At 32.8% G+C, this 26764-nt stretch overlaps 1 protein-coding gene across 7 annotated transcripts in view; it reads left to right on the plus strand.

Moving 5' to 3' along the window:
- LOC127876279 (xaa-Pro aminopeptidase 1-like) overlaps positions 1–26764 on the plus strand; it is a 121803-nt gene that overhangs the window by 52070 nt on the left and 42969 nt on the right. Inside the window, exon 2 of one of the 7 annotated variants that reach the window (XM_052421387.1) lies at positions 5829–5872. The exons of 5 other annotated variants lie outside the window; for them this stretch is intronic. In XM_052421387.1, coding sequence (XP_052277347.1) covers positions 5842–5872 — 31 coding nt within the window. In that variant the 5' untranslated portion in view covers positions 5829–5841. Of the gene's footprint in view, positions 1–5828; positions 5873–19851; positions 19926–26764 lie in introns of those variants that run through there. One more of the 7 variants, XM_052421392.1, reaches the window with a different exon arrangement.

Below are 26764 nucleotides of genomic sequence, written 5' to 3' on the forward strand. Positions count from 1 at the left end.
ACACGCAACCGGAGAATGTTGTGTGTGCCTGAAACACCAGAATCATTGCCATAAAAAAATGTTTATGAAAATTGTTTAAGCATATACTACGGCGTGTAGGTAATCATATGGACATTGGGATAATAATGTAATTGGTTTGTAACTGAAACATACCCCTACCTATTTACATCGCTATTTTACGTTGGTATTCACTTATGCAAATTAAGCTTTTATGGTAATAAGATTGCCACTCTCTCTCATTGTTTCAAGTCTAAAATCTGCCGCTTCTATTGCAATTCTTCTTAGTAGATAAACTAACATTTTAAATCGATTGTATTTATTATTCGTATTAAGATGTATTTAATCATTCATCGAATATTTACTTATCAATTGGAATAGGTGCTTGGCTCGACATGGCATAGTTAGAATATTTTATATGTGTAATCAAGGTAAGTGGAGTGTTTTTGATGCTCACAAAATAATGGGGTTATTGTAATATAGGGCTTGTTGACGCGCTTTGGTGAACATCGTGCTTACATACATACAGACAATGTACATACTTTCATACTTAATGATATATACTGCGTTTGTTAGTGAGGCAAATCACAACAAACACTTCATATACATGAAGTTGCTACATTATTATGTCTCGCTTGGGAGATGTGAGATTGCTGACTGAAGTGAAAATGTTACGAACAGGATGCATACATGTTTTGTTGTTTTGAACATCTCCTTATTCGGTGAGACTTTAATAGAACATTATTGTAGTATGCCTTCTCCCACGAAGTATTAGTCTTGTGCACTCTTTACTGTGTCTCTGCTTCGAAGGTGATAACACATATTGCAAAAATGATATTACTTTGTTGGTATTATTTTCCGTATTCATGTCTGACATTCCTACAGCTCTCTAACAGGTGAATTATTTCTTTCAACATCAACAGTTTCCTTCCGACAAAATGAGGAACACCGTTTGTAAGTGTTGTTTTATGACATTGTGCTTACTTGGCGATTTTTTTGCCTCACTGGCTGAACCTTCATCTCAATACAGGTATCGTATACCCGAGGTTTGCATACAGATGTGTAGCAAGCACTTTCATCATCCAGATTGTTAATGAAATTTCAATCTTATTTGTTTCAAGAACAACTGTTCAGGACCAAGAGATCGATTTATTTGCCGTAGATTATACGGAAAACATGTTTGAATGTTTTACAAACTATTTGCAAGTTGCGTGTATGTTTAATTGGTTAACAAAAGCTATTCAAACACTGTTAGAACAACAAACGCAAATAAGACTAATCTTTGACAGTAATTGAATCAACATCACTGAAGAAGCATTTTAACGCTGAACTGGATAACGAAGTTAAGACACTTACCTATATGCATGACTTGCGCGGTTATTGACAATACCAAGTTCTATATACCTGTTAGTAACTATGTTATTAATCCGTCATGCACATTATTAAGGAGTAAACATCACAATCGACAAATGCCAGTCATTTCATGTTCAAAAATATATTATCTTGTCTTCGGAAAATAATAGTAATTTGACCGATTATATATGAGCGTGCGTTTAATCTCTTTCTTTCGAAACATATCGCGGATACCACCCTTCATCTGAGTGAGGAGAAGCAACAAGGTAAAAGAGCTTTTATAACAATTGTGAGTTTTAATTGCTGAAATATTGTCTGTTATGCATAATGAAGAGATTGCCACCATTTTTCATTAAGCGGAGTGCATCATTCGTAAATTGTCAGGCGTATTCGGCTTAAGCAATTTATTTCCGCACATGAAAGTTTGAATAGCTAAATACAACTTATATCCTTGTGCCAATACTTTTTTTTCTCCGTGTGCATAGAAAGTCATCGATGGGATTGTGCTTTTGATACATGTTTGCATTTTCTCTGTTCTTTTCATTGGAACCATACAATATTAATATGTTCGTAAGTGCTCTGTATCATTTTTTTCTGTCAGATTATTAAGCTTATTTTAATGCAAACCTAGAAATCACATTTGTAAGTTTTGACCGACTATGCAAATATGTACTTAATACTTTTTATACGGTTCGCCTTCGAGAAATTATATTAAATCGTCGATGAGTAAAATGGCGGTTCAAATATCCTGTCACTATTAGTATTGTCAATTATAATTAAAAATCTGTAGTTTGTTGTTTATGCTTATTCAAAACTTACAACAGTCTTACATGTTTTACTAAACCTATATTATCCAACTGTCTCATCTGCAATATGTTTCTTTCTCTTTTTCTTATCCTCTCGCGCGCTTTAATCCCATCGTAAAGCTCACAATTCAACCGCTTGTCAATGAAATACATGTCTTGTTAATTGACGCTTTACGTTTCCTTTTAATTTTAACAAGGGATGTTCAGCAAAATGCTTGACCGGATTACACGGCACTTAGTGTTTTGCATTTGAACGTGCGGTAAAAACGCAACAAACTGGATTATATTTTAAATAATCTGTTTAAATTTGACATTTTATGCTGCACGGAAACTTATCTAAAATGATGTTGTTCCGTGTTTTAAGGTTTCAGCGCAGATTTTCACCGAACAGATTTTACCCTCACTCCAGCGGCTTATTAATTTATGTTAATGAGTCTATACTGTCGCGGATTGTATTTGAGTGATAATGTCTCCGTTTTCATTTGTTGTTGATTAGCATTAATACTGGCTACTTCTCCGCTTTACTGTGCTTCTTTTATCGTCCCCAAAACTCGATAGTACTTTTTTGGAATGACATTAAAACTTATATTTATAAAACCTTGGATATAAACCAAAATGTAATTATGCTTGTTGATATAAACGAAGACCAACTTAAACACTGTACCCGCTTCAACAGTCAATAGTTATGTGTAATTTAAGCAACGTTATAAATGAAGCAACAAGAGTCACCGCAAATACTTCTACATTAATCGGCCACGTCATTGACTCATTGTCTCAGATAATTGTATTGAACAGCGAGGCAATATCAATTGATAATTCTGTAAGTGATCACCATGCCACGGCTGCGCATATTGAAGATCCTTCTGTCATAAGTAAACCGATGCAGAGACATGTCTGGTTGTATAAACGAACTAATTTTTAATGTCTTAACTTAATTTACTTAACATAGAAAATTGAAATTTTATAACAAATACGTACATTTGCGCGTAAACGCGACAGACTTAAAGCTACCGATCTATAACAACCATCTGCAAACAACTAGGCTGAAATCAAAAACGCCGGTAACAAAGTAAAAATATGATTAAACATGCAAAGGAACACTTTAGCTACAATATTTAAACTACATTGATTGATTTAAAATCGCAAAATTCCAAAACGTAACGGAAGACGTTAAAACATCTCATACACTCGCATTCACACTCTGATGGATGTGATACCGCCCCTTAAATCGGTCGCCATTAATGGAACGAAACTATAAATTTGTCTGATGAACAAAAAGCAACGTGCTTAGACACGCATTTTGTTTTAATTCAAACTTTAGACACATCTTCGAGAGTTCTTCCCTTCCCTACTCTCTATTTATTTGTCTTATTGCAAAATGTGTCTATAACTGAAAATGAAATAATGGATATAATCAAAATTTTAAAAACTAACAAAGCTGGTAAAGACTTAAACAGTCATCTTGTACTAACGCACACAGGCGAGTCTATTTCAAAACCGTTTTTGCTTATTTTTTAATAAATTATTAAAATCATGTACAATTCCTTCATTATAATAAATGCAATTGTTATGCCTTTATTCAAAATGTGCTAGCGAACAGACCTTCAAACCATCGCCCCATCTCTCTTTTCAGCGGTATAGGAAAACGCATGGGGCGTTTTGTATATCAACGCTTATTAACCATTTTATTGCACATAGTTTAATTTATTGCAAACAATCAGGATTTCTAAGAGAGCACTCAAACGTCTTTCCATTTAATGATATATTTGATCAAATAGCTCGATCTAATGACGACGATAAACTTAATTGTATGATATTCTGCGTATAAGCAAGGCTCTAGACCGAGTTTGGCATCAAGATCATTTATTCAAAATTAAACAAAATGGAAATACACAACATTGGATAGAGTGTTACTTATCTAACCGTACCAAAAAGTATTTGTCGGCTCAGCAAAGTCTCAGTCATTAGAAGAATCTGCCGGTGTCCTTTAGGGAACAGTGTAAGGACCGTTGTTTTTCTTGATTTATGTTTATGATTTTGTATAAAATCTTGTTAGTATTACCCTACTGTTGGCTGACGATACTTCACTTTCATGTACTTCATCTGCATAAGCTATTTTCGAAGGTAAATTAATCAATGACCTCTGCCAAAATTAACATTTGGACCAAGCGATGACGTCTTGATATTAATCCCCCAACCCAAAAGCGCTTTTATTTACATCACAAAACAATATTTCTTTTCCTAAATTTTTGTGTGTTCCGTAACATTTGTTAATAATCGTAAATATATTGGTTTGACGTTAGGCAGCGATGGAAAAAGGAGCAAACATATAAATACTAGTCTAACATCCGCGTCGCAAATCATCCGAGTTATACGAAAAATTAAACTCTCAAGAACTAAAATGTCTAAATAAAATATACTTCTACCACATGCGGCCATTACTAGAATACGCGTGCATTGTATAGGACGTTACATTGAAAGACAATCAATTATTAGAAAACATCGAAAATGAAACCTTGCGTATTTACTCAGGCTTACCAGATCCGTCTCACTAAGAAATCTTTATACTGAAGTTAAATGACCAATTCTTGACAAACGACGAAGTTATTTTAAACTAATTAATATATAGAAAATACATAACGGCAAGTGTCCCAATTACCTTACGAACCTTTTTCCACAAACAGGTCATGAACCAACCTCTCAAAATCTTAGAAACGCGGTAAACTTTATTACTTTATCAAAGAGAATTACACGTTATTCACGCTCGTTTTTGCCATCTGCCATTAATCTGTGAAATGGTATTTATTGCCTATTGATAAATTTACACCATTTCGAAATTCAAAATTTCCTTGACACAATTTTGAAATTTATGCGAACACAATGCCCGATATATTCCACACTGGTGATTCATGCCCATTTAATTATAATTCCAGTAACCTGAACGGGGACTTATTCAATAATCATTCAACAAACACTCCCCTAAGTGCGCGCGGAAATGATATTAAAATGATGAGCGAATTGCTCTTTTTACTGAGATACGATCATTTCATCCCTTGAATTGAATTGTGAGCTGCTCTGTTATGATTATGGACCTCACTGAATGATAAAAACAACACCTTCATTTTTAATAGAGTTCAAAATATATTATTAATTCAATACGATTCATGACTTAGTTACTATAAGCCATCAATATATTTTATGTGTAAATAGGAAATAAATAATACAAATTAGTTATCTGGTTGCGTACCAGCAAACGAAAATGTCCAATCACTGAAGCATCATTAGACATTTGATTAAAAAGCTTCTTCTTAAAAATACGAGATGCGCTTTATAATTCATAAAACATAGCATTCTTATCTTAGGCCCTCTTTGTGTCAATCCAATGTTTTGAGAAAGCTAACATGAACTTGAATTAAGGAATTGAGTATATGCTACTAGAAAAACGAAAATTCATAAAATCAATTACCATTTTTTATTTCACAGACGCATATTTGCATCCGTAATGAGATATGGTGAAACAGATTTAATGCATTTTAAAGGGTCCATTTGCCAGTCTAACATGAAAAAAGTACACAACTTACAGCGAGTTGTTTTCTGCTGCCAGTCTACTGTGGACCATGTGTCCGGTATATAAGCTATGAAGCTCAGTACACCGTGAACTGTATTCTTTAGGTGTTAATCAGATATGGGAACTTACGTTGTTTGGATTGTCTCAGGTGAGTAACAATTATATGTTACTCAAATACGTTCACATATCACGTGGTTAAAGTCCATTGTTTCATTAATTTATTCAGTCAATCATCCATTCATCCATCCATCCATTCATCCATCCATTCATCCACCCATCCATCCATCCATCCATTCATTCATCCATTACCCAGTCCATCCATCCATGCATTCACTTAATATTTAATTCACTACACATTCATTAATAGATAAATAATGAATACACTAAACCACTCTCATATTCACTAACTATCTACTAATTTTTATGTAGTGTGTTAATATTTGTGTATATATTGATCCTACAACTTTATACACGAGTTGTTGACACATATGCTACAAAGTACATTCTTTTTCGTAATAAAACATTCCAAGAAACATTATATGTTATTGTCAAAGGATGAATGTCATTTCAAAATAAAAAATGTTTATTTCATTCAAGATTTCGCAACATTAGGTTATCATGACCTAAATGTAAACGTAACAATACGATGTATAGCGCAAATAAATTTAACGATTTCGTTAAATTAACAATTTAGAGGTTACTAAGTAATATTTACGTTGAAGGGCATTGTAAAAACAATTGAAGAATTTCGTATTCTAGAAGCAAGTCTATTAATGTATAGAATAGTAAATACATCAAATTTGGTATGAAATTATTACTACAAACTTTTCCGTGATTGGAAACTTAAAACATCTTGTAACAATATATATTACGAATATACTGGGTCGTTTGAAATTTATTTAAACATCATTTAAGTATGAGATTTGTTGAAGTGCCATTTTGAACAACTGCGAATAAGCACTTTACAACGCACGATAGATGTTTATACTATACCGGTTTATCATTTATTTTACTAAACGTTTTCAACGCGAGGCTAACGATTTAATAGTATCCGTTATGCAATCAAGTTATTTAGCGTAGTTATATACAGAGTGATGTGTTTGATATATATCTGTTTAAGCTATGCATGTTGATTTGAAGAAGACACATTGTATATTTTTGAGCGGCGCATAGACCGAACAAGATAATCAGTGACGCCACTTGCCGCTTTTGTAGTATTTTTCGTTTACAGAAAGTATTTTCTTTTCGAAAATCAAGTTAAGACGGGATGCGCATTCCCTGATTGGGACAACACTTAATTCACATGCAATAAATCCCGTTTTCCAAGAGTGATACTAATTTCATTATAAGCATTGTCATAAATAAGAATAATAATCCACTAGCTCACTGACAATAGCGATACATCGTCATCGTTGCATTCTTATTTGCAAAACACAAATATCGCATCGTGCATATTTATCTAGAACATTATCATTATCACGTTTCAAAATGAACGTGAAATTATTAGATTTGCCAACAATTGTGTTTTTTTTAAGACGCCACGGACTTCGTCTTCAGATGTAAGTTCTGTTATAGCTTCTGACATATTAATAATTTATTATTTTCGTTGTGATTCGGTTGCAAAATGCGATCACATAATCTCTGTAATTTTTTCCTTAATCAACACCATGTCCAACTGTCTTCGGATTGGTGATTTTTCTTAACAAGAAAAAATACTTTTCGGGTTTAAAAATGCAGTAAAACTGAAAAATAAACGAAATTCACGCAGGTTGTAAACATTGCGTTCTGGATAGAGATATATCATACGCACTGTGCCTAACATCTACTGACATAATCAGCATGATCTTTGAAGACAGATTAAACGAATGGCCGGTTCATCTTCTATGACATTTACTATGAATTAAAATGATTGGATGAGATAAGTTTGAGACCATTTACACAATATGATTTCATATGTTAAATTATTTTCTATTATCGGCACTACACCGATATGTAATGAATATTTAATTAAGTTCATACAACAATTATAGTACGGCCTAATTTCACAGCTTCTAAAGTCAAGTTACGATGCCCGTAACGAAAGTAGAAATAAAAAACACATATAAAATAAATAAGGAATTTAATTTCAAATTTGAAGAACATATTGTTAAATTCGATTTCTGAATAAACCATTCTGCTGGAATAAGTTTCGCTAATGCTGCGACACACAAGCACGGGACTAGAACGTGTAAACTCAGTGTATGAGACGGGGACCATGAGTTGAAAAGTGACATTTTATATTTCCTTTTTAAAAAGTCGATCCATTTAGAAAAACGAAAGAGTTCTTTGCTATTCAAAAAGCATTTGCTACGCGTGATCCATATTTGGTTCTTTAAGACGATGTACAGACCACTTCATCTCCAATATTTATTGCAAGTAAACACATTTATTGTTCTGCATTTATGCCTTATTAACGTTTGATGTCACTTGTTAAAAATGCACACACTTGCTCGAAGTGGTTGCTTTGTTCCGGTTGCTTTGTACAGTTATAACGTACACTAGTCACTTTGTCATTAAATGATTAATCGTTGGCTCGGAGATTACTATGAGATCACCGTGGTGACCTTGAGTCTGTAGTTGTAAAGTCATCACGCCGCGGGTTGGTTGAGTCGTTACGGTCTCACCCATGTTCTGACATATAGTGTTGTTGGTAACATGCCATTGGTCAGCACATTCGATTGATCATTTGTAGTCAAAGTATTTCTTAATAGTGATCTCCCTGAGAAATATAAATTGAAAGAGTTGGATTGCTATATAATTTAATTGTGTTGTATTCTGAAGGACGTGTATTAACAGTGTTCGATCTCAGTATTACTACGTTCATAACATCTGGGCCCGCACATGGTTTTTCCCAAAATAATCCACGCTAATTTTCAGTCGAAGACTACCGCATATTTTTCGGTATCATACATGTTGATATAGTCTGATTACAGTGTATCGTTTTCATGTGTTAACAATCAATGCACTTTTGGCTAACAGTTGAATCTCATCATACGTGCGTGGTAAAAATACTTGCAGCCGTTAAAATGATGATCAATCACAAAATATAGGGCCTCGCACTTGAACCACTAGCATTTGACACACTTTTATCATTAACAAATATAGCTTGCTTAATCAATAGGACAATGCATACCGGATGGTTAATCAATTCATTCATTATTCACTCTAACTTGCTTGCATGCGCACGTAGACATTATCGAACATTAGGCGAGTTTCATAAATGGCACAAACTGCCTTATAGCCATATAACCATATACTAAACAAATGAATATAAACACAATAAATCAAATACGCAAACTTACTAATGTAAGGAAAAAATATATATAAATAACGTGTTAAGTGTGTTATACCTTAGAAAGTTTCATAAATGTTTCATATTTATAATTAAAAAATAACATTTGTTTTTTTAATAAATTAAATTGTTAAATTTATAATACAAAATACGAATATATATTTACTATCATAACCAGCGCTTATGTCAGTGTCAGAATTGTGTAATTGTAAAATGCCAGGTTGTTACTGTTATTTATAATATTTACTGCAATACTTTGTGAAGGCTTTTTGCCAAATACTGCAAGACAAGTGTCAATTGAAGAATGATGTAACGCGAAATGCAGAGCTGTCACATTTCTTTGAACAATCTTGCCTATACAATCTGAGGAAGGTATAGTACATGATGACATACCAAGTGATTTGGCATGGTTCATAAATAAACAAACTGTTGTATTATTCATATAAAGAGAATGTTCCACATCCTTTTCAAAACAAATTTGATTCGAAATATAAATATCCTTATGCAAAAGCACACTGAAAAATTCAGTTTTCAAATATGATACTGCATATATCATGGCAAATATCAAAATACAAATATCATAAAGAAATATAATAATTTAATTATCAAAATGCAAATGCCTCAATACAAATATAATAATGAAAATATCAGCTTTCAATATAAATTCCCTATTTACAATCATGGGTAACATCATTAACGATTTCACCAAATCTTCAGGAAAAGTAGTTTATCAAAGACAATTAGGTACTGACTTCGATGTGCTTCTTGGATTTCGAATAAATAGCGATCAAGGGTTGACCTAGCGTACGTTAAGTTCAAACTGATTTTCTATATACGACAAACTATACATGGTATGCAAACACTTGAAGCATGCCTTGATCTTAATATGTGAGTCATGGAAACTTGGCCAATGCTTTTGTAAATCAATAACGGACATATTTTGGTTTAACATGCTAAAACTATATCATGTCATAATGCAAAACCAAACAACTTTTACTCGTTGAAAAAAAGCAATACCCTTATTGTTATACTCCTCACTTGTGAAAATAAGCAAAATGTTTTCTTTTGTTTTGCATTTTCTAAACTAAAGGCCACTTTGCGCCTGATATGCTATTTATGTGTTCTTTGAAGTCTACCTTTTGTTCGCAAATTATTTGTAAAACATGAGCAAGCCTGAAGCGGTTGCTTTGTCACCTCATAACGAATATTCGTACATTTCTTCTTATCACAAAAGGTTTCTTTGTAATGGAGGGAAGTATTTTAAAGTCTCAATATTAAATCACGTTTAAATGCGAAATTAAATCATGTGAAGACTTGATATTTAACCTCTTTAAATACGATATTAAACCACACGTATGGTCAGTTGTCTAATCTAGTCAAGACATAATTATAGTCGCAAGACATATTTAATAATAATAATCTTGACGTGCTGTGATCTTACTATGGCTTGAAGGAAGTTATGCCACATGTGTATTTATTTATAGCGATTTGCACTTTGATACACGCAAACGGAGAATGTTGTGTGTGACTTAAACACCTTATCACATTGCCATTAAAAAACTGTTTATGAAAATTGTATACAGTAAACATATACTACGGCGTGGAGGTAATCATATGGAGATTTGGATAATAATCTAATTGGTTTGTAACTGAAACAAATTATCCCTACCTAATTAGATCGCTAATTTCACGTTGTTATACACTTATGCAAATCAAGCTTTTATGATAATAAGATTGCCACTCTCTCTCCTTTTTTCTAACCTAAAATCGGCCTCTTCAATTTCAATTCTTCTTCATACACACACGTACAGTTTAGATCGATTGTATTTATTGTTCTTATTAAAATGTATTTAATCATGTATTGATTATTTATTTATCAATCGAAATAGGTATTTGGCTTAAATGGCGGAGGTAGTATTATTTAATATGTATTATCAATTTAGATGGAGTGTTTTTGATGCTCACAAAATATTTGGCTTATTATAATATAATGCTTGTTGGCACGCCCAGGCGAATATCATGGTTACCTTCACACAGAAAATGAACATACTTTCATACTTAATAATGCATAGTGCGTTTTTAGTGAGGCAAATAACAACAAAACACTTCACAAAAAATGTGTTGCTACATCATAAAGTATCGAATAGGAGATGTGAGGTTGCTGACCGAAGTGCAAATGTTACGAACAGGATGCATACATGTTTTGATGTGTTGAACATGTCCTTATTTGGTGAGAATTAAATAGTCCGGTAGTGTAGTATGCCCTCTCCCACAAAGTATTAGTCTTGTGAACTCTTTACTTTGTGTCCGCTTCGAAGGCGGTGACATATATTGCGAAATAAGTATTACATGAATCGAAGAAACACGAGTTTCTCTGTAGAACATCATGTTCTATAAATGCGTTTGCGCCAATTTAAATGGTATTGTCTTCGTTTCTTGGCGGGTGTTCTTCCTTTGAATAAGCGTATATTGTCGAGTTTGTGGTATAGCATATAAGGTACATTGGAATGTTATTGGTGTTTATTTTCTTTAAATTGTGACATGTTTAGACTTGTTGTTTACATGCTTATTTCTATTTAAGTATGTTGCAACTTTATTTTTAATTATTGAAGCACCAAATAAAATAATTTAAGCATATAGAGCATCATTTTCTTTGATAAAGATGAGGTGCAAATAAAACAAACTAATTGTTTTTAACACATTGGAACTACCGGTATTACTCCACAAACCCTGGACACGCATTTTAGAAATACATTGAACATATTTGTCTCCGCAAACACAGTTTGTTAATATAAAAAAAACTAAATAAATTTCGAAATAAAATGTCACAGTCAGTCACTTTTTCATTAGGCGCAAAGCTTTATTTTTAGTTTTTTGAATTCATAGTTAGGGTTGTTGTATTAAGTGACGCGAACTGCCTTGTCATACATGATTTATATTGTGTTTGGACGTACATTGGGCATTATTATTACATGAAATGTTTTTGTAGCTCTTTGAATTGTTTCTACATCAATAACAATGCACAATTTATGCGGCTGCACTACTATTCAAAATATAATATGTAGTCTGTATTTCTGTTAAATTATGTTGTGGATACTAAATAAATATAATCGTTCCGTACGTTAAATATCAGACGAAATTTCGACATTTTGTGTTAAGGAAATTGACTGTTACAGGTGGCATGTGTTGTTAGTAGTCAGACAGTTATTATAGATAATTGCGTTTCAATGCATATTACTGATTTTGTTCGTGATCTGCGCCTCAACATGTCAGAGCTGCAATTGATACCATCTGGATTTAATATTGTGGTCAGAATATCTGAATTGATGTATAATGAAAACCGATGTTTTATGTAGACGGATGCGTTAATCCATGACATAATTCCATCGATTAGAATTAACTGTGCTTTATTATTGTGATTTGTTTCACCTTTCGTACAGTTTATATCAAACACAAAACCTGTCAAAAACAAAAGCAAACACAACATTGTAGAAATCATTACTTATATATCCTTTTTATCTGAGCAAACGCATTTATGAATGCATTTATTGCGAAACAACTTTGTATACTTGTATAGCATGATGGTACTGTTTGATTTCTTTCCATGTGTTTACAAGCCGATTGTTAAGTCGTACATGTAAGTACATGTAAATTACTATATTACGTAGTTGAGGCAAAGTTTAACAGAACAATCGAGTGCGGTATCACATATTACAATACTCAAATAGTATAGTTGACAGAACGTAAAAAAATCAAAACTAAACCTGATTTTTTCTTAGTTAGATGCTTACTTACATTCTAGTTGAAAGCTAAAATTGAACAAATGCTACAATATGGTTATCCGATAAGAAATGCTATGAGACTTGCAGAGCTACTGCATTTCCTTATACAATACACCATTCGTGTTTAGCGTTTTATTAAAAAAGAGCAAAGTGCGAGGCCTTGTAGATAATATTGTGGCATTTTTTTTAAATGGTTGTGGTACAGAAGTGCAAATTATACCACCCAAACGTTTATGAATGTCAATCACTTCATCGAGTTTTGACAATAGGTGTTAACAAAACATGATTGGGTTGAAACTTTAGATCATCGTATTGATATTACGTGAATATGTTATTGCACGTTTTATTATTGTTTTCTTTTAACGTGCTCACGCGATTAGTGCATTATATAATATGTATAAATAAACAATACAATGCATAATGTTATTATGATTTATTATCACATTATTACGGCCTAAATTATTTCATACAGTTTCTTTATTTTCGAACTAACGCAGGCAAGCGATTTTATGCAATCGTTTGTTACTTTGTTCCTGTGTTGTTTATTTTTCATTTACACTGCATTACTGTGGTACGTATACGGTGATTAGTAAACGGTGCTTGTCATTCTTTTCCGTATTCCTGTCTGACATTCCAACTGTTCTCTTACAGGTGAATTTTTTCTTTGAACATCAACAGTTTTCTTCCGACGAAATGAGTAACACCGTTTGTAAGTGTTGTTTTATGACAATGTGCTTACTTGGCGATTGTTTGCCTCACTGGTTTAACCTATATCTCAATACAGGTATTGTATACCTGAGGTTTGCGTAAAGATATGTAGCAAGCACTTTCATCATCCAGATTTTTAATGAAATTTCCATCATTTTTGTTTCAAGAACCACTGTTTAGAACCAAGAGATCCATTTACTTGCCGCACATTACAAGGAAAACACGATTCATAAATGTTGTACAAACTATTTGCAAGTTGCGTGTATGTATAATTGGTTAACAAAATCTATTCAAACACTGCCAGAACAACAAACGCAAAGAAGACTAATCTTTGACAATAATTGAATCAACATCACTTAAGAAGCATTTTAACGATGAACTGGATAACGAAGTTAAGACACTTACCTATATGCATGACGTGCGTGGTTAATGACAGTACCAAGTTCTATATACCTCTTAGTAACCATGTTAGGTAGCCGACATGCACATTATTTAGGAGTAAACATCACAATCGACAAATGCCAGTCATTTCATGTTTAAAAATACATTATCTTGTCTTTGGAATGTAAGACTAATTTGACCGATTATAGATGAGCGTGCATCTCATTTCTTTCTTTCGAAACATATCGCGGATACCGCCCTTCATCTGAGCGAGGAAGCACTAAGGTGAAAGTGCTATTATAATAATTGTGAATTTCAATTGCTGAAATATTGTCTGTTATGCATCATGAAGAGATTGCCACCATTTCTCATTAAGCGAAATGCCTCAACCGTAAATTGTCAGGCGTTTTCGGCTTGCGTAGTGTATTTCCGCACATGAAAGTTTGGATAGCTAAATACAACTAATAACCGTGAGACTATTTATGTTTTTTGTCTTTCATGGATAGTCATCAAATTGATTGTGCTCTTGATACACGTCTTCATTTCTCCTGTGCTCTGTATTATTTTGTCTGTCAGATTATCAGGCTTTCTTGAATGCAAACCTAGAAATCATATTTGTAAGTTTTGCCCGACTATGCACATATGTACTTTATACTTTTTATACGGTTTGCCTTGGAAAAATTATACGATGTAAAATGAGTGCTATGGCGGTTCAAATATCTTGTCACTTGCAGTATTGTCAATACTAATTAAAAAGCTGTAGATTGTTGCTTATGCTAATACAAAACTGGCAATATGCTTAAATGTTCTACTTAAGCTACAGTATTCACCTGCCTAATCTGTAATATGTTTCTTTTCCTTTTTCTTATCCTTTTATGTACATTATAAATCCTGTCCAGCATATTCCAAGAAGTTACACGAAATTTGTATATTACCTCACGGCCATTTAGTCATTTATATATTTGTTATAATATTTTACCAAATGGGTCAATGATATTGCTGTATACAGAAAAACTGTGGGGTAAATTAATTCAAGTTAATATTGTTGTTGTACACAATTAATTGACATGTGGAGTTCAACAAGCGTATTTGCATTACTATTTCCTACCTTTTCGGGCTCTCGCGCGCTTTTCTCTCAGGTTGCACTATTGGACCGCTTGTCAATGAAATAAATGTCTTATTACTTGACGCTTTACGTTTTTCTTTTCATTTTATCAGGGGATGTTCGATTAAATTCTTGACCTGACTACAAGGCATTAGTGTCTTTCATTTGAACGTCAGGTTAATACGCAACAAACTTGATTATATAATAAATAATCTGTATAATTTTGACTTTTTATGCTGCATTGAAACTTATCTAAATGATGTTGTTCTGAAAATGTTTTGAGGTTTCAACTCAGATTTTCACCGAAGTGATGTTGCAATTATATTTTTACATTAATTGGCCCAATCATTGTCTCTGATAATTGTATTAAACAGCGAGGTAATATCAATTGATAATTCTGTAAGTTCCACGGCTGCGCATATTGAGTACATACAGTCATACGTTAACCGATCTGTAAATGATCACCATGCCACGGCTGCGCATACTGAAGATCCTACAGTCATACGTAAACATATGCAGAGGCATGTCTGGTTAAATAAACGAGCTGATTGTTAACGTCTTAACTTAATTTACTTAACATCAAATATTGGAATTTTAAAACAAATATAAGTGTAGATGATGCTACTGCTTTACTCACATACAAACTTTTAGAACTGAACAAATCATGTATTCTATTTAAACTAGTAAATGTACGTCCTAATATTAAACCTTTGAACGATTTTATGATACGTACATTTGCGCGTAAACGCGGCGGATTTAAAGCTACCGCTATAAAACAACCATCTGCAAATAACTAGGCTGAATTCAAAAACGTTGGTAACAAATACATAAATATGATTAAACATGCAAAGGAACACTTTAGCTACATTATTCAAACTACATTTGTAGTTTCATTTGGTCGTTCGTCAAAAAGTTGTAACTCTGTTGCTCTGGTATCTTCAATATCATTGAGTAATTAAATTGTAATTAAATTGAATGCGTTTTAATTCCCTTTTATTATTGTTTAATTTGAGTTACAATGCTATGACGTTAAATTTTATTTACACTTAAATGTATTTTGAATATTGCTTGGCCAAGTGTGAGGTTTAGCGCTCTATAACCGGTTTAAACCCCCAATGCTTTGCATTGACCGTTCCAAGGCGGTGACCCCAGCTTTATTCATATTTTGTGTTTATGTTGGTTTGTATTGTGCTGTATTGTGCTGTTTTGTACTGTTTGGGCAATCGGTCACTTGCCTTAAATAAAGGACCAACTAATTGTGTATAATGAGAATTCAATACTGCTCCAGCAGCTGGAGTTTCACTTCTTTATATTGATTTAAAATCGCGAAATTCCAAAAGTTAATGGAAGACGTTAAAACATCTCATACACTCGCATTCACACTCTGATGGATGTGATACCGCCACTTAAATCGGTCGACATCAATGTAACGAAACTATAAATACGTCTGATAAACTAAAAAAGCAACGTGCTTAAACAATGATTTTGTTTTAATTTTAACTTTAGACACATCTTCGGGAGTTCTTCTCGTCCCTACTTACTTTCATTTGTCTGTTTACACAATGTGTCTATAACTGAAAATGAAATAATGGATATGATCAAAATTGTAATAATCATTATAATAAGGCACATTTTCTTCATTATGGAAAAATGCAATTGTGATGCCTTTATTAAAAAAGTAAGACTGGAACAGACCTTCAAACTATCGCCCTATCTCTTTGTTAAGCTGTTTAGGAAAACTTATGAAGCATTTTAATATCAACACTTATTAACCATTTTATTGCACATAGTATATTTTATTGCAAACAATCAGGATTTTTGAGAGGGCACTCAACAGTAAATCCACTTAATGATATATTTGATCAAATAACTCGATATATTGACGACAATAAACTTAATTGTATGATATTCTGCCATATAAGCAGGGCTTTAGACCCGGTTCGGCATGAAGATCATTTATTCAAAATTAAACAAAATGGCATAAGTGAAAATATACAATATTGGATAGAAAGTACTTGTCTTACCTTACCAAAAGATATTCGTCGGCTCAGCAAAGTCTCAGTTATGAGAAGTAAATTCCGGTGTTCCTCAGGGCACAGTATTAGGACCGTTGTTTTTCTTCATTTATGTTAATGATTTTTGTATAAAATCTTGTTTATATTACCCTACTGTTGGCGCCTGATACTTCACTATCATGTATTATATCTACATTAGCTAATTTCGAGGGTATGTTAATCCATGACCTCTGCCTAATTAATGTTTGGGCTTAGTGATGGTTTGTTTATTTTAATCCCCCCCCCCAAAAAAAAAAAGCAAAATAATATTCATTTTCCTAAAAAAATTTTGGTAATGCACCCGTAACATTTGTTGATAATCACAAATATCTTCGTTTGCAGCGTTGGAAAATGGAACAAGGATATAAATAATAGTCTAACATCCGCGTCGCAAATACTCGTAGTTATGCGAAAAGTGAAACTCTTAAGAACTATAATGTCTCAATCAAATATTGCGGCCATTACTAGATTACGCGTGCGTTGTATGGGTCGGTACGCTGTAAGACAATGAATTATTAGAAAACATAGAAAATGGAACTTTGCGTATTTCCTCAGGCCTAACAAGATCCGTCTTATTTAGAAATCTTTATACTGAAGTTAAATGACCAAGTCTAGACAAACGACGAAGTTATTTAACTTATTTATTTAAAGAAAATACATAACGGCCAGTGTCCAAATAACCTTACGAAACTTTTTCCACGAACAGTTCATGAACCGACGTATCGAAATTTTAGAAACGCGGTAAAATATATTATTTTATCAAGGAGAATTACACGTTATTCACGCTCGTTTTTGCCATGTGCCATTAATCAATGAAATTGAATTTATTGCCTTTTGATAAATAGACACCATTTCGAAATTGAACATTTTCTCGATACAATTATTTAATTTATGCGAAGACAATCCCCAATATATTCAACATTGGTGATAGAAATTCATCACATTTACCTGCCCGTTTAAGAAATTAATGCAGTTACCGAAACGCGGACTTAAAATCATTAAACAATCACTCTTCTTTGTACGCGCGGAAATGATGTTAAAAATGGTGAGCATTACCTTTTTCATAATCCTTCCTACCGTTTACAGCGAATAGCACTTTTACTGCGATACAACATTTCATCTGATTTGTGAGCTGCTCTGTTATGGTTAGCACTCGTTGAATAATGAAAATAACACCTTATTTTTAACAAAGTTAAAAAATATAGTACTACGACAATACGATTCGTGACTTAGTACACACTTTATCATTTAGCTGGACAGAATTTATACTATCGTTATTAATATCCTTTACCGTATACAAACATCATTATGATTATTATGATTATGATGATTGTTTATGACTGGTAACTAGCTACACTATTATTATTAGTAGTATTTTTATCATCATATCCCGAATACTTCAATATAATTATTGCGTGTTATGTTATCAACTGTATATTGTGACAACGACATCGTGTTCATTTATGCATGTCTGCGACCATCATACTCTGTTAATGCTATGCTAAGGGAAATCCCCCGATTATGTTGTAAAACTTTAGGTCTAATCCTTTCTACATTACAAATGTATGGCCCAAATGTATATATGTGTGCAATGTTATTATTTGCTTTTGGAAAAAAAAATCAAAGTTTCGATAATATTCAATGGTTTCAATTCTACCACAGCTTTTTGTAGTCCCAAAATACATTTCCGACGCGACACAGATTTTGTCCTGCTTTTAATACAGTAATTATTCTTTAAGTTTTATTGTTATCGGATTTCAAAAATGTTTCGTGATCTCAAAACACGCTTTATACAGAGGATGTATGTAAACAATAAACAACACGCATTTTTAATTACCTTAAATCATCTTGACCAGTAAGCATAATAACATTTTTTGAAAGTCGAGTTCAAAAATAATCTTTGCAGTTCTTGACTTAATTTAACGAAACTGTCGAACCACTGAATCATCATTAACCTATATGAAATCTAAAACATCGGTAACATCTGTACGCATAAGATAAGACAAGTATTGCAATGTGGTCATGTCCACACAAAATGTAAATAATTGTGAGAGGCTACAACAAAATAAAAAGAAATGCGTTGTAAATGTTTCCAGAACATAACTAAAACAATTACAAATAAACAACCTTTTTAATGCATAGTTCTTTGCCAAAAGATCGAGATCCAGAAATACGGAAAATACATTGACGTATTTATTAAGTATCTTGTCTCTTTTTTCGGTGGGGGAACCCCAACTGAACACAGTCACTAATCGATAATAATCTTATCTGATCAAACCACGAGCTCAGATAAACATCAGTTCTATGCGTTTAATAGAAACAAATTAAATCTTTGTAGACTGAACCTTATACATTGGATTAAAAAGCTTAGTTCATTAAAAATACATGCGCTTCATACTTCATAAAACATAGGTGAACTCAATACCTATTAAAACATAGATGCGCATACTTTTTTGTAAAAAATAACATACGTATCTTAGGCCCTCTTTGAGTTAATGCAATGTTTTAAGAAAGCTTACATGAACTTGAATTGAGGAATTGAGTATATGCTTCTATAAAAATGGAAATTTATAAAACAAAAATAACATTATTTATTTCGCATACGCATATTTTGCATCCGTAATGAGATATGGTGTAACAGGTTTAATACGTTTTTAATTCGTGGTACATTTAACAGTCAAAACATAAAAAAGTACACAACTCTCAGCGAATTCTTTTCTGCTGCCAGTCTATTGTGGACCATGTCTCCGGTATATAAGCTATGAAGCTCAGTACACCGTGAACTGTATTCCTCAGGTGTTAATCAGATATGGGAACTTACGTTGTTTTGATTGCCTCAGGTGAGTAACAATGCTAGGTTACAAGAATACGTTCAAATATTACGTGGTTAAAGTTCATTGTTTCATTAATTTATTCAGTCAATCATCCATTCATCCATCCATTCATTCATCCATCCATCCATCAATTCATTCATCCATTACTCAGTCCGTCCGTCCTTGCACTCACTTAATATTTTATTCACTACACATTCATTAATAGATAAATAATGCATACACTAAACCACTCTCATATTCACTAACTATCTGCTCATTTTAATGTAGTGTGTTAGTATTTTTTATTTGTTTTATTTTTATATATTGACCCTCCAACCGTATACAAGAGTTGTTGACATACATGCTACACGGTACATCCGTTTTCGAAATAAAACATTCCAAGAAACATTGTATGTTTATTGTCAAAGGATGAGTGTCATTTCATAGAAATAAATGTTTATTTCATGCAATATTTCACAGCATAAGGTTATCATGACCTTAATGTAAACGTTACAATACGATGTAGAGCGCTAATAAATTTAATGAATTCGTTAAATTAACAACTAAGAGTTTATTTAGTAATATTTACGTTAAAAGGCATTGTTAAAAAAATGAAGAATTTCGTATCTAAGAAGCAAGTCCATAAATCTATAAAAAAAAGAGTAAATACCATGTATATTAAATTTAGTATGAAATTATTAAAACATACTTTTCCGAGATTTGAAACTTTGGACATCTCATAGCAATATATATTACGATAACGCTTGGTCATATGAATTTTATTTATACATCTGCGTAGTTATTTACAAAGTGATGTGTTTGATATATCTCTGTCAAAGCTATGTATGTTGATTAGCTGATATATTTTTTAGCGGCGCTTAGACCGCACAAGATAATCAGTGACGACACTTGCCGCTTTTATTGTATTTTTCGTTTACAGAAAGTTTTTTCTTTTCGAAAATCAAGTTACGACGGAAAGCACAGTCCCTGATTGGGACAACACTTTATTCACATGCAATAAATCCCGTTTTCCCAGAGCGATACTAATTTCATATAAGCAAAAGAAGTCGTAAAGAAGAAGAATAATCCACTTTCTCACTGACAATGGCGATAGATCGTTGCATCGTTGCATCCACTGGCTCACTGACAATTGTGATACATCGTTGCATTCTTATGTGCAGACCATAAATATCGCACCCTGCATCTTTATCGTTACGTTAGCATTATCACGTTTCAAAATGTACGTCCAATTATTAGATTTGCTGAACGATTGATTTTTTTTAAAGACACCACAAACTTCGTCTTTAGATGTAAGTCCTGTTATAGCTTGTTTAATGTTCACAACATTAGGGCCCTCACATGGTTTGTCCCAGAGTAACTTACACTAATTATCATTCTAAGTATATCGAAAACAAACCGCATATGTTTCAGTATCATACATGTTGATAAAGTCTGATCACAGTGTATCGTTCTCATGTGTTAAAAATGAATGCACTATTGGCTAAGAGTTGAATCTCATTAAACGTGCGTATTTAAAATACTTTACAAACTTAGCCACGTACACTTGAAATTTAATGCATTGAGTTAATGCAGCCGTTTAAATGATGATCGATTACAAAAATAGGTCCTCACACATTAACCAATAGCATTTGACACAATTTTATCATTGATACACATAACGTGCTTAATCATTATTACAATTCATCCCGGTTGGTTAATCAATTCATTCATTATTTACTCTAACTTGCTTACACGTAGATAATATCGAAAATTGGGGAAGCTGCATAAATGAAACAAGCTGACGTATGGGAAGACACGTACAGTGTTAAGATGACCAATACAGTCTGACATAATATATTTCATTGTATACAGAAAAACTTCATGCTCAGTCGAATGTTTGAAAAGTAATTCTGATAGAACTTTTTTTTGAAAACATTTTAACACTATTCTTAACGAATGAATATACACACAATAAATCAAATACGCAAACTAACTAATGAAAGGAAAACAAGATATTAAATAACGTGTGTTATACGTTAGGAAATTTTGCAATTGTATCATATTTATAATAAAAACACGTGAGTTTTTTTAAATAAATTAAATTGTTAAATTCGAAATACCAAATATGGATATATAGACCAATACAGTCTGACATAATATATTTCATTGTATACATAAAAACTTCATGCTCAGTCGAATGTTTGAAAAGTAATTCTGATAGAACTTTTTTTTAAAAACATTTTAACACTATACTTAACGAATGAATATACACACAATAAATCAAATACGCAAACTAACTAATGCAAGGAAAACAAGATATTACATAACGTGTGTTATACGTTAGGAAATTTTGCAATTGTATCATATTTATAATAAAAACACGTGAGTTTTTTTAAATATATTAAATTGTTAAATTCGAAATACCAAATATGGATATATATTTACTATAAGAACCCGCGTCAGTGTCAGAATTGTGTATTGTACAATGCCAGGTTGTTACAGTTATTTATAATACTTACCGCCATACTTCGTGAAAATATTGGCCAAACACTGCAAGACAAATGCCAATTCAAGAATGTTGTTAAGCAAAATGCAGAGCTGCCACATTTCCTTGAACAATCTTGCCATTACAATCTGAGGAAGAAAAAGTACATGATGACGTACCGACTGATTTGGCATGGCTCAGAAATATACGGACTGTTGTATTATTCATATAAAGAGAAGGTTCCACATCGTATGCAAAAAAAACTTAAATTTGAAATATTAATATCCTAAAGCAAAAAGCATAATATCATACTGCAAATATCATATGGCAAATATCAAAATACAAATATCATGAAGAAATACAATTATGTAATTATCATAATACAAATGCCTTAATACAAATATCATAATGCAAATATCAACTTTCAATATAAATTCCCTATTTACAATTATGGCTAGAGTCGTCAACGATTTCCCCAAATCTTCAGTAAAAGTGATTTATCAAAGACAAATAGGTACTGGCGTCGGTGTGCGTTTTGGATTTCGAATAAATGGCGTTCAACGGTTTACCTAGCGCTCGTTGAATTCAAACTGTTTTTCAATATACGGCACACTATACATAGTATGCAAACACTTGAAGCATGCCTTGACCTCAATATCGAGTCATTGAAACTTGGCCAATTCGTTTGTACAACAATACCTGACATATTTTGGTTCAAAATGCAAAAATTATAGCATGTCTTTATGCAAAAAACATATTATACTCGTCGAAAGAAAACAATACACTAAATTTTATACTCCCGACTTGTAATCATAAGCAATAGCTTTTCGTTTCCTTTGCATTTTCTAAGCTAAAGGCCACTTTGCGTCGGATGTGCTATTTCTTTGTTCTTTGAAGTCTACATTTTGGTCGCAAATTATTTGTTAAACATGAGCAAGCCTGCAGCGGTTGCTTTGTCACCTCTTAACGTACATTCGTATGTCTACGTGTCACAAAAGGTTTCTTTAGATTGGAGGGAAGTATTTTGAAGTCGCAATATTAAATCACGTTTAACTGCAAAATTAAACCATGTGAAGACGCGATATTTAACCTCTTTAAATGCTCTTTTAATCACTATTAAACCACACGTATGGTCTGTTGTCTAATCTAATCAAGATGTATATTCGCAAGACACATTCAATTATAATACGGCGTGGAGGTAGTCATATGAAAATTGGGATAATAATCAATAGGTTTGTAACTGAAACATATTACCCCTACCTATTTACATCGCTAATTTTTTGTTTTTATTCCCAAATTAAGCTTTTATGGTAGTAAGATTGCAGCTCTTCCTCCTCTTTTTTTCAAACCTAAAATTTGCCGCTTCTATTGCAATTCTTTTGCTACAAAAACGAACATTTTAGATCGATTGTATGTATTGTTCTTATTAAGATGTATTTAATCATTCATCGAATATTTACTTATCAATCGAAATAGGTACTTGGCTCGAAATGAAAGAGGTAGAATAATGTATATGTGTAAAAAAGGTAAGGGGAGTGTTTGTGATGCTCAAACATATTGGGCTTATTAAAATATAGGGCTTGTTGACGCGCATAGGGGAATATTGTGCTTAACTACATACAGACAATGTACATACTTTCATACTTAATGATGCATAGTGCGTTTGTTAGTGAGGCCAATAACAACAAAACACTTTATATGCAATGTGGTGCTACATTATAGAGTTTCGATTGGGAGATGTGAGATTGCTGACTAAAGTGAAAATGTTACAAACAGGATGCATACATGTTTTGATATTTTGAACATCTCTTTATTCGGTGAGAATTAAATAGTACGGTTGTGTAGTATGCCCTCCCCCACGAAGTGTTAGTCTTGAGAACTCTTTACTGTGTCTCTGCTTCGAAGGTGAAGGCATATATTGTAAAATGGGTAATACACGAATTGACAAAACACGTGTTTCTCTATAGAACAACATGTTTTACAAATGCGACTTCGCCAAGACACATGGTTTTGTCTTTGTTTCTTGGCGGGCGTTCTTCCTTCAAATAGGCGTATATTGTGGACTTTATGGTATTACATATAAGGTACATTGAAATGTTAATGGCTTTTTATTTCCGTTAAATTTTGAGATGTTTAGACCTTTTGTTTACTCGCTTATTTCTATTAAAGTATGTTGCGAATTTATTTTTTAATTATTGAAGCGCCAAATAAAATAACTTAAGCATAAAGAGCATCATTTTCTTTGAAAAAGAAGAGGTGCAAATAAAACAAACTAATTGTTTATAACAGACCTGAACTACCGGTTTTACTACACACACCCTGGACACGCGTTCTAGAAACACAGTGCACATATTTTTCTCCGCAAACACAGTTTGTTAAGAAAAAAGCTAAATAACTTCGAAAAATGTCACAGCCAGTTACTTCATCATTAGGCGCATAGCTTCATTTTTTAGTTTTTTTAATTCATAGTTAGGATTGTTGTATGGCGTGACGTGAACTGCCTTATCATAAATGTTTTCTATTGTGTTGGGACGTACATTGGGAATCATGATTTCATGAAATAACTTTGTAGCTCTTTGCATTGTATCCACATCAATAACATTGCAAAATTTATGCGGATGCAACACTTTTGAAAAACAAATGAAGTATGTATTGCTTTTATATTGTGTAAGCGGTGATCAATAAAATGTAATCGAGATGTACGTTAAAAATAAAACGAAATTTCGACATTTGTGTTAGAGAATTGACTGTTACAAATGGCGTGTGTTGTTAATAGTCAGACAGTTATTATAGAAAATTGCTTTTCAAGACATATCACTGATTTTGTTCATGATCTTCGCCTTAACATGTCAGACCTGCAATTGATACCATCTGGATTTATTATTGTGGTCAACATGTCTGAACCGATGCATAATGAAAACCAATGTTTTATTTAGTCAGATGCGTCCATCCATAACCGAAATCCATCGGTTAGAATTTTTCACCTTTCATATCTTCGTTACATTTCATATCAAACACCGAGTCTGACAAGAAACAACAACAGCAAAAAAAAACATTGCAGAAATCAATACTTGACATATTTAAATGATCAAAAGGCATCGAACTCTGTAAAATAATAACTATTGTGTAACATTAAAACGTTAAGTAACTGTTTTGAACGAGATCGTTGGTGATGTTTGTGGGAAAACTGTGCTCAATTTAAGCGTGTTTAAAGCGGCTAGTTCAAACTAACGAACAATCCTTTATAAACTTTGGTCAAAGCACGTTGCAACCTGGCATTTTAATGAAACGCAACTGAAATATGTATTGCGCATCGCTGGTGAAACAACTCATCGAGTAAATGCATTTATTCAGAAACCACTTTCTTGTACTGTTTGTGTACTGAAGCAATAGTAGAATGTGTTGACTAGAACATTTTATGATCAGTGTAAAGCATGATAGTACTGTTTGATTTCCTCCCTAGTGTTTTCAAGCTCAATATTAAGTCGGAAGTAAATGCAAATTACAACAGTTTACGTAGAAGAGACAGAGTTTTACATAACAAAGTTGCACGGTATTACAAATGTACATATTACAATACTCGAATAACATAGTTGACAGAAAGTGTCAGTGGACAGATATTTTACCAACAAAAAAGTCTCTCCATTAGCAAAAATATGGCAAGTAAAAGTTGGGTCCGGGCAAGTTATTTTATAATCTAGTTGTCCGCCCGGGAAAGTGCAAACAGGAACAAAGAGCATTTAATTTAGACTTCAATTGCTGTAATCATTTTGTTAAATGTGCAAAAATAGAAAAAGGTATTGTGGTGTATCATTTTTATCTTTATTTAAAAATATGAGGTTTACAGTTAATTTGATATTTCATGTTTGGGCAAGTGGCTTTACATTCAGGGCAAGTAGATTTTCTAAGCACTTGCCCGGCAGGTCAAGTTGGATTTTAGGTTAATGTTGAGCCCTGAAATGCTACAATATGTTTATCCGATCAGAAATGCTATAATGAGACTTGCAGAGCTACAGCTTGAACAATACACCTTTAGTGTTTAGCGTTTGTTCTAAAAGAGACGTGGGCAAGGCTTTGCCTAGTAGATAATATTTTGGCTTTTTTTTAAATGGGTGTGGAAAAAAAGTGCAATTTATACAACCAATAATTTTACGATTGTCAATCATTTTATCGAGCTTTTACAATAGGTATTAACAAAACATGATTGGTTGAAACTATAGATCATCGTATTGATATTGCGTACATATGCTATTGCACGTTTTATTACAGGTTTCTTTTAACGTGCTCACGCGATTAGTGCAGTATATTTTATGTATGAATAAACAATACCATTTATATAATGTTATTGAGAATTATTATCACATTATTACGGCCTAAATTA

The sequence above is a fragment of the Dreissena polymorpha genome, chromosome 4, assembly GCF_020536995.1.
Source record: "Dreissena polymorpha isolate Duluth1 chromosome 4, UMN_Dpol_1.0, whole genome shotgun sequence".
Taxonomy (NCBI): domain Eukaryota; kingdom Metazoa; phylum Mollusca; class Bivalvia; order Myida; family Dreissenidae; genus Dreissena; species Dreissena polymorpha.